The sequence below is a fragment of the Branchiostoma belcheri genome, unplaced genomic scaffold, assembly GCF_001625305.1.
Source record: "Branchiostoma belcheri isolate BF01 breed outbred unplaced genomic scaffold, Haploidv18h27 scaffold26, whole genome shotgun sequence".
Lineage (NCBI taxonomy): Eukaryota > Metazoa > Chordata > Leptocardii > Amphioxiformes > Branchiostomatidae > Branchiostoma > Branchiostoma belcheri.
The window spans coordinates 1,070,045-1,080,428 of NW_017803865.1; the positions used below are offsets into that span (position 1 = coordinate 1,070,045).

At 39.3% G+C, this 10,384-nt stretch overlaps 1 protein-coding gene across 2 annotated transcripts; it reads right to left on the reverse strand.

Annotated features, from left to right (window-relative positions):
• Positions 1-342: 342 nt before the first annotated feature.
• On the reverse strand, positions 343-10,364 carry LOC109471888 (microcephalin-like). Of its 2 annotated transcripts, none has more exons than XM_019771321.1 (14): positions 10,272-10,364; positions 9,860-10,042; positions 9,466-9,718; positions 9,131-9,222; positions 8,858-8,976; positions 8,547-8,637; positions 7,298-7,486; positions 7,043-7,190; positions 5,566-6,728; positions 5,255-5,397; positions 4,668-4,830; positions 4,099-4,176; positions 3,495-3,726; positions 343-3,111 (listed from the first exon to the last, which is right to left on the reverse strand). In XM_019771321.1, the coding sequence occupies exons 1-14, from the start codon at positions 10,296-10,298 to the stop codon at positions 3,023-3,025; spliced, it is 2,970 nt and encodes a 989-aa protein (XP_019626880.1). In that variant the 5' UTR covers positions 10,299-10,364; the 3' UTR covers positions 343-3,022. The 2 variants fall into 2 exon arrangements, with proteins under 2 accessions (XP_019626880.1, XP_019626879.1); XM_019771320.1 differs by having other exon boundaries at positions 5,566-6,731.
• Between the last annotated feature and the right edge of the window lie 20 nt (positions 10,365-10,384).

Below are 10,384 nucleotides of genomic sequence, written 5' to 3' on the forward strand. Positions count from 1 at the left end.
CATGGCCAAGTTCACTAGAATTATCTCTACATTTAGGCCAAAACAAGATAGAGCTTTAGTGTTTAACATTTTTAAATGTCTTGTTTAAAAACCTTGTCATTGATAATGCAAATGACTACACAATATAGATCTTGCCATATATTAGTTGCAGTCAGGTGTCATACATGCGTCATACATTTTACTGTTGAAGCAGTTGTTAGCTTTGATTACTGGTAAGGATAATGCTCATTAAAGGCATCCAATGCAAAACAACAAAAAATATTCTGGATGAGGAAATTTACCTGATAGCGAAATTTACTTAGCCTGGGTACCAGGATGGTACCCAGGCTAAAATTTACTGCCATCATTTCATACTGAAAACATTTGAAATAGCTCAAAAACAAGCTATCAGTGAGGTGTCTCTTTATTTTTTGGTACCATCCATAAATAGCTTGAACAGCTTATGATTTGAAACAAGCATTTGAAACAAGTTTTCACCTACATCGCCTTTTTGCCACACAGGTATCAGAAACAGGAATTACTTAACTGACTACAAGTACATCAAAACAAATTGGCTAGAAAATCCAGTGCAAATTGAATTTGATGCCTTTAAGAACATGATATGCAGCTAGATGGCATAGATTATGAACATTATATCCTACAGTTAACTAGTAGATGGTGTTAGAAAAACATTTTTAATATTTGCACTTTAAGAAATGTAGCAATACGGAAAACAGTTAAGTCTATTAAATAAGGGCAAATAGGAGTTAATTGCCAAAATATAACAAAGTACAATATCAAGACATTTTGCTTTTATAACCCTTTTTTGGGCCCAGGAAGATTATAATGTTGTGTTTCCAATTACAGTTTTAATTAGGAATGGAAGGTACAGATTTTGTCAAAGTGGTCTAAAAAATAGTCTAACAAATTGTAAAGCTGAAATACATCAGGACAAAGGTATCTCAAATGCATGTATTTCAATTATTCGCCTTGAGTAACAAGTGTTTGTATCAATAACAAAACTTAAAAGTAAAATGATTCTACATTTTCATCACTCAGATGTCATATCAAAAATGCCCCTTGCCAGTGGCCAGCCCTAACAAAAGGCAGGCTAGGGTTGGCAGATTTCTGCTACAGTTGGTTGGGTAACCAGAAATGTTAACATTTATTTTCCTTGGCCTTAGCTTGATGTCCTGACCTGTTCCAATACTGTGAAGTGTGAACTGTAAGCATATCATACCATAGACTTAATGGATAGTCAATTTTTAACTAGTTGAGAGTTTAATCTTTTTAATAATTAAATAATATTTTAAAGTTTGATTTTATCTGTTCCAAATCTACCTGGAACTTAAAATACCTACGGATGATGGTTTGATTTGTTGGTTCTCGGATTGTTTTCATAAAAAATATGAAGCGACAGGGTAAAAAAAAAAATACAAAAATAGAAACAGGTCTAGCCACCCTATTATAGGCACAAATGCTACGATAGAAGCCATGAAGTCAACACAAAAGGCTGGGTCAATATCTAAACAATGAAATTTGAACTTTTAATCAAACCAATGCATAATAGATGAAAAACTGTAACAATTAGGAAGAAAAGGACTTTATTAAACTGTTAGGGGCAAAATATGACTATGAGCATTTTTGAGTTCATTCAGAACCAGAATCTTTTTTTTTTGCAAATCATTAAGAAATGAAGAAGCGAATCCGAGAACCAACGAATTAAATTCCTGTGGCCTTAATATGTTGAAATACTTGGTGAGTTTTTGTAGCTTATTGTTTTTAATAAAGGGGCAAATTCGGTAAATTCAGACTGTTGTTGCTTTCAATGGCTCAACCTTGTTCATTACACCACCTAAGATACTAGTATTTAGCAGCTGGTTTAGACACAGTCATATGCTAAGAAGAAGAAAGATAGGTCATGTACAATCATTTTCATTTTGAAAATATAAGTTGGTACACAAAGACATGTCTAGCGCTACAAATGCAGTGATAAAATTTTTTGTCATAATATTTGACATGATGCAAAAGGAAAACATTTACTGGTTTTAAATCAGAGTATAGTTTATTTGCCATCAAATTTGAGATAAAATAGTGCACACACCATGCACATTGCAAAAACTGTATACAAATTTTAATTCAATGGAGCTTCATTCTAGTAGTCACTGTAACACATGAGTGTATATGAGTATAGGGGTATTGACACTGTATAATATTGTTGTTGTAAATGTAAAATATATGAATTACTTTGAATCCCAGATTTAAATTTGATTTTGAATTGATACAAAGACCCTTGTGTTCAACTGAAAATCTTACACAAACAATAAGTACTTGCATGCAAGTAAAAGTCGAGTAAAAGAAGGCCTCGGCCTCCATACGAAAACTTTTCCCAATGTCTAAAAATGTTGAGTCACCGTCAAATATAGAAATTACCAACAAAGTCTTTTAAATTGCAGCATTGGTTCACTAGATAACAATATTCATGAATGGGATAATCTGATACTAGTAACTAAAAGGTTAAAATATTTCATAAATTTACTTCCTGCAACACAATGCATATAAAATGTAAAAATTTAATATACACATGAAATACAATCCAAAAGCTGGTCATTTTTAGTTTTGACCCAAAGGATTAGGATTATATAGATTTCTAAATTACAGAAAATGTCCTACTAGCACTACGCCATACAGTGGAATGTTATAAAATTGATAAATGACGAAGACCTACAAATGAAATTTGCTCAGTTCAAATCCCTTCAACTTATTAGTGAAATTTTTGTGAGAGGTATGATACCAATGAAATGAATATCTTAATACATAGTTATAAGGAAGAGCCTACATACCAAAATGGTAGGTCATGCAAATTTGAAGCCTGAAAACATTGATCTGAAAGTTAACAAACATCATAAAAGAATTCCAGCCTTCTAGTCAAAATAAAGGTCATGAACAATCCTTATTCCATGTATAAAGAACTTTTCATGTCAAAAATGTTAAGTACAACTACACTGTATATAGCAAATTTATTTGGCCCCTACTTGACACATCAGAACTCAGGACTTGATGCTCGTCTTGTCCTCTCAGGCTGTGTGAGGTAGGCATCCAGTGGCAGTGTGCTGTGCTCAGTGATGGAGTCTGCAGGAAAGGGTGTATAATAACATAACACATTACATCTTAACAGTTTAGCACCAACCAATGGTAGGTATAAAGCTGGCAATGTCTTGAATGAATGGAGAGATGCTAGGATTCAGACGTTTTTTTATAACAAAACAGGCCAGATCATGAGTCCTTTGTAATCATGGTCACACTATAGTTCCTATTTCAATAGATCCATAATGTAATCAAACTAGGAGTATGTTTTTAATATGAAGCCTCCAAACAGCTACTAAATATACACAAGAGAAGTTGGCAGTACATGTATTGTGTCAAGTACTAGTAGATGCAATGTACATGTATACACAATATACGAATCTTGTCATATACATTGGGGCAACAGTTTTCACTTGTGTGGTACCAACCTAACACCCAGAGCTCAGTAACAACCAAGGCATCTGTCCTCCTCTGTGGATTTCCTACAACGATCCTGGCCCTCCTGATGGAAGTACAGATTCTCCCTCCACACAGTTCCACCAATCGCACGAGGCTGGAGTGTGGAGGGGAGGTGTGTTCTGAGATGTAGATTAGCCCACAGTCAGAGAACAGGTCCTGCTTGTAATGGCCCTCTGCAGCTTGCCTCTCAAGACGAGCCTCCTGCAAGCACAAGCCACTCCTCAAGTCATCTTCTTACCACCATGACAAACATTACAATCAGTCACGATAACTGTCAACCTTCAACAGGCATAGAAACACCAGTACATGCTGGAACAATACCTGAATTTCATCACACAATCCTGAGGGGGTACATTTATCAATTTTCTTTGGATGAGAGTGAGAGTTTCAATAGTATGGTCTAACAAGAAGCATTTTGTTTGATTGTTTTCAGATTTCAGAGGCATCCTCCTAAACCCTTTATGTAGGTGATTTTTTTTCAATCCAGATTATAGCTAGTCTACCATTCATGTTGTACATGTATATATCATTTTTACACCTTTAATACACATATGAAAAAGAATGCCTGCTTACCTGTGCTGCTGGAAAGGCCTCATGGAGTTCATATGGTTCTTCTTCCACATATCGTCCAACTTCACAAGACTTCAAGACCTAGGAGCCAGATTTTGTGCAAAAAAAAAAGTGTTGCCTCTCAGCCAGTTTTTTGGTGCTTTGGTAATACACATGCTGGATGCCTACATGTACAATGTACTTTGTTGAATATTAGACATGTATGATGTATCTGCAACAAACTGTTTGCCTTTGCTTCAATTAGACTTTACTTAACAAAGCACACATTTGGAATTAACATATTTGTAATTCATTAGAGCAGCAATAACATTAGACAACATACTGGCTTGGGTAACAAAGGATGATTCAGGTAGCCTGGGTACCAGTTGTAGGTAATATGTCTTAGTCTCAGAAAGTATTAACTCATGAGATGGTACCTACATTGTAGGCTAGTTTATACTTATAGTAGAATGAAGCCCCTTTCACATCTTCAAGCAAAGTATTATTAAATTCAAACCTTCCCTCAGAGTGGAGGCTTTCTATCTCTAAACATCAAGGCAAAAACTCAAGCATGGCAGAATGTCTGATCTCACCCATTCTAACGACACCAGCCAGCAGCCACGAGAGATGGCGCTCAGGACATTGAGGGTTCGCCTATTATTGCCAGACACAACATGTGTTGTTCTCTCTGTAACATCCCTCTCCAGGTAGAAACCTCCCAGCTGTTTGATCACAGACATCACCAGTTCCTGGTCCCTGCAGAATTCAATAGAATTATAAGACATTTGTGGACCTTCAACAACACTCATGTCACAACATTTAAAACAGTCATCTAAATATGTTTTGCATAACTATACCTGGAATAAATGGGCTTTGTGAAACATTTTCTTGATGAAAGCTATATAGAAATGGTTAAAACGTATTCTAGCATTGTAACAATCAAACCTTAGAAAACTGGGCCCGGGGACACCAGCAAGTATTGCTATTGCTTTTACACAATGTGATATGTTTTGCAGGAAAAAAATTTAATATTTATATCAGTACAAACTCAAGCAGTTCCAGTTAAAGGCATCTTGATACCTTTGAACAACCTTAAATATCATTCCTTGTGGTCTGCTATTCTCAAAACTATTTCATGGCAAACACAGTCTATACGGAGCCTGCTACACGATATACATACTTTGTGTGCATGCTGGTCATCACTAAGGCTTTCCCAGGTTTCTGTTTCTGCCTGCTCCTTCTGTTACACGACAGCCTGGTGGCTCCTGCACTACTACTGCTCGTGGAACTGTCTAGGTCTGAAGAGGTCGGATTGCTTGTTGTCTGGAGAGAAAATTTGGAGGAAGGCAAAACAATGTTTCCTTTATCAATCCTCATGGAATGCATGGTGGTAACCTATGCCACACATTGTATCAATGTACATACAAGGACGTAAATGTCGAATTTGATTTCAAGTTGAGGTTTGTTGAAAATTGTATGTTGTAGAAGTACCTTGGTTTGTCTCTGTACTTGTTTGTTGGTGACTCTCCTGGTTGATTTGGTACCACCACTGCTGTTACTTGACCCAGAGCTGCTACGTACCCTCCTGTTTGAACATTTGCTTGAATCTTTCCCCTCCTTACCACTCCTTCTGCTGAGACTTGTTTTCTGTGGAGGGGCAAAATCCTCAAGACTTCTTCTGGAGGGCCTCAGGGGTTCCACAACAGAGTATTGACTGCTAGTGAGGTCAACAACAACTTCTGCATTGTCCTCCACAGGTATGGCACCAAGGGATTTCCCACGAGGTCTTCTCTTAACTTTCTTCTCAGGTGCCGTGCTTGTATTCTGGGCTCCAGCATTCTCCCGCCCTTTCTGTTCTAAGTTTGTGTCATCACTGTTGCTCCCATAATTGTTTCCCCTGCTATTGGACAGACTGTTCTTCCTCTTGCTACCCTGCCTTAAGCTTGCCAGGGCCCGTGCACCTGCTCTGGCTGCAAGTTCTCCCAAACCATCACTACTGTCTGAATCCGAGTCCCAATGTGGTATTGCAGCTCCCGTCTTCACACCTTTTTTCTCTCCATCCACTACAGTGTCTTTCTCACCCTGTTTCCCTTTTTTTGCGACTTGCTCATCTTCATCACCAGAACTGTGAGCCGTCACCCTCCACTTCCTCTTTGCTGCAGTGTTTTCTTTGTTTGAATCCATTCTTTTGTTGCTATTCAATTGGGCATCATCATCTATGCTACTACCCTGCGATGCTACACTAACCCTGCTGACAGTGTTTGCTGATACTGGGGTCTGGTCACGCTTACCAGACAGCACACCTACTGTCTTCTTCACCCTATTGGTTCCAGCGGTGCCAGCAGGTTCTTGTGGACGTATCAGCTCTACAGCTGGCTCATTGTTTATTGTCGATAGAAGACGTCTCTTTCCTGAGCTACTCCTTGCTGACTGTTTTGGAGGGTTGCTTCTCTCTGGCTCTCCAACCGTTGGTGGTAAACTAGACAGCCTTCTACTTTGCCTTCGTTGCGGCTTGCCCCCCTCAGAAGATGATTCTATCCTGGTCTGACTGTTGCAACCTGACACAGTATCAGTAGGTACCTGTTGATTGTCTTTAGATACAAGCCTTGATTCAGCACTGCTTTTCTTCTCACAGCTACTACTGTTGTCAGACTCTGCTTTAGTTAGGGAATGATGGAAAATGATTATTTAGCATTTTGATTGATACAAAATGCAAATGTAGTTCACATAAGTGCTTTACATTACAATGCGGCAACAAGTAGAGGGAATCAGCTGACTTCTATCCAAATTTTTTCTTTCATTCCATGCTTTAAAAGACCAAGATGCAAGAAACGGAAAGTCACAAAATTACAAAAGTCACAAAATTACATAGGAAAAGTGGTAGCAACTGAATGTTGTGGCATCAACTACAATCAAAAAATAAATGAAGCGTATTACATGTATGTATTTTAAACACTGCATAACATACCAAAGAGCCTCTTTTGAGACATGGTCCCCCCTTCAGAGATGTGGGGAGATGCTTGGTTTTCCTGACGAGCCATCAGCTGATTCATCTTCTCTCGCATGTTCGGAGGCGTGTCAGGAATGGCCAGGGGCAAGCTGGGTAATGTTATCTCCTGGAAAACAGAAGGAAATGTGTTATCATATCAACCTTGTCTTATGTGGCTTGTTCGTCTATGTCTGATGTCATAGTGACCTTAGTTGTCATGTCCATGTGACCCACCTCACTGTTGGGATCCTGTGTGTCCTCCACATAAACGGTTGCATTCTTGCTGGGGGTACTAGATGGGGTGGTGCCAGTTACCGTCTTCCAACGGTTTGCCAGCTCGTGATGGCGGCGCCGCTTCCGTACCCTCTCCGCACTCCCTGCCAACTCCTCTTCAAAGGTCTTTGGCTGCATGGACCTGTACCTCTGTACAGTGTTGGGCAGAGCCAGGAAATAAAGCATGAATACTTGTTGGAGGCAAAAAACATTGCAGAAACCTATAGTCTACTCTATTGCACTTGAAATCCAAGTGAAGAGGTGAAAATACAACAGCTTCCACCATTACATAAAGATACTATTACTACTGGTGCCTTTCGCTTTTTATATTTCAGTCCATACCATGGTATGGATGAAATATATTGTGTTCTCTCATGTTTCTTCTTCTCCTCCTTCTCCTTCTCCTGCCAAACAGTCAAAGGGATTCAACTCCGCCATCATTCAGCCAAATGACTTGAAATTTGGCATGGAGGTAGAGTGAGCCAATACCCCCAGGCGTTTTTTTCATTTTTTTGATACATGCCTTTGAAAAATTTTTATGAAGGTTTTTTGGGGCATTTTTCGCCAAAAAATTGATTTTTGGATCCTGAGCCCTGGTTTTACAACCAAATGATCTGAAATTCGGTATAAGGGTACCTTGAACATGTGTCTACAGAATAGCAGTCACATATTTGGCATACACCACTTCCATGCAAATGACTCATTTGGGGGACTTTAATGGCTATTTTCAGCAAAAAAGGGCCAAAAGTGCTATACCCGTTCCATGTTCTATCTAAAGAATGGCCTGTTCCATCTGTCGTTGGCCATGGAACACGTGTTCCATTGCGGGTTACCTGAGGTCACATTGCACGTAAGTCGTGCGGAATGACCCACACATTCAATTTTATGTGCCTAAGACCTTCAAAATGTATCAAATCTCATCATTGTTAGTATTTGCATACCTGTAATAAGACTAGTAAAGCTTTTGAGATTCAGTGTGCTTGTTCTTGCATCTTTGTTCTCAATTACATAGCTACTATATAATTCATTTATTTGAGAATCTTTGCCAGTTTTACACTGGGGTGAGTTTGGAATATTCCACTTTTGCGTGGGAGGGAGATGGACTGAAATATGCTGTATTTGCTCCCAAGCAAATGTCGGCCTCTCTAGTTATGTTATACATCAATAACATAGCATGTTGTAGTTTGTGTACAGACTTGTACATTCCTACCCTTATCCTTGTCAGCACAGGAGTGCTCCCCTCATCCGGGCGGCTGATGGGATATAGGCCCTCATTCACGTGGACCTGCTTCTCTCTACAGCTGGTGGGTTTAGAAATATAAAATACAACATTTATATTCATGCACTATGCTACATACATGTGTATGCACTGTGAGGCAAACAACAATGAAATTTGCTGCCATGGACCAGCTTCTCTTTCATTGTAAAACAAGATTTGGTAAAGAAGCAAGCCAAAAATGTCTACATATCAGATACATGTGTTTAACATTTACTGGCTTAGGATGTATAAAAACTCCCTACCTTTCCACCCAGAGCACAGATACAAGGTGGAGGCCTTTTTTGATGGCCCTGTCCAATGTACTCTTCTTACCGTCCTTAAAGACCACATGTGTCACCTCACGGCTAAGTTTGGGTTCAACCTGCAGACATAAATGATGCAAAATACTGTACCAGATATATTGTTAGCAAAATGTCATATAAAATATACGCAGACATCAAAACATCAAGACTTAGTCTTGAATTGAAAAAAAAACAACAAACTTGAAAACACAGCAGCAATGAATCAAAACTTACTTGAGCACCAAGCAACTCCAGTTGCTTAGCAACAGCTTTGGAGCGATTCTCCATAGTGTCGTTGCAGCGGACCTCTACATACACAACTACATCTGTGGTGGGATGGAGAACATTTATATAAATGCAGGGAGAAATATGTACAGTCTGGTCGGAAACAAACACCTACACTTTGGCTACTTGGTTATTAAAACTAACACTGTTAACTAAATTAATCTACCTGTCCAGTGAAAACTTATAGCATTACTACATGTGTAATTACTGAAACTTGACGCCTTAATCATTCCCAATATATCAAACTAACTGTAGACATACACTGTAATCAGAGTTACTGTTACCTTTTAGGACCCTGCTATCTACTGGTTGTGTGGCAGGGGGCATGTCATCATCATCATCATCATCATCATCATCATCATCATCACTGTCCAGAACAAGGGCCTGGTTAGCAGGGCTAGGTGTGTCTGTGGGCAGGACTAGGCTGGCCTGGTCCTGGTAACGTGGACTGGACCTGTCTGCGGGCAATATCAGCCTCTCCAGACTGGGCCGACTGGACAAGCTACTCACACCTGGTCTGAGTGTGGGTGTGCCAGGCTGGGGACAAATACAAAGTACACAATGTATGGCCAGTAATCAACACAGAAACTTTCCACCAAAGGAAAACTGACAAAGAGAAAAGAATTAAAAGGCAGTCATTCACTATCATTATAAAAGAGCAGCTGAAGAAATTCTTACCCTGGGTAAATTGGGTGAGTCTAACTCCATTTCCCTGACACTGTGAGAAGTGGTGTTTCCGACAGTTGTCTTGCGACTCTTGCTGAGAAGGTTGGGCGATTCGAGGTCCATGTTTTGTACAGATAGGCTTGTGACATCACCAGGTCGGGGATGGGTTCCTTGACTTCCACTGAGTGGACAGGACTGAAATGATATCTCATAAACATTAGTAATTTTTAGGTACAACACACATTCACGTACACAGTACAAGCATTGTTTTCCTCTTTGTGGAATATGTTCAACACACAACCAATATGGCAGGTTATGATTATTGTGATAAACAGCAGAAGGTATTTGATCTACATGTATATATAAATGTGTATAATTTGTCATCTTCGCATTACAAAAAAACAGTTGGAGAATTGTGACTAACCGGGTCATCCCAACTGTTACTGGCCATGCCCACACTGACCAGGCTCCTCCGGCTTTCTGGAAGAAAAAATAGAGCTACAACTTAGGACAAAATACAGTACTAATGCATGGCTG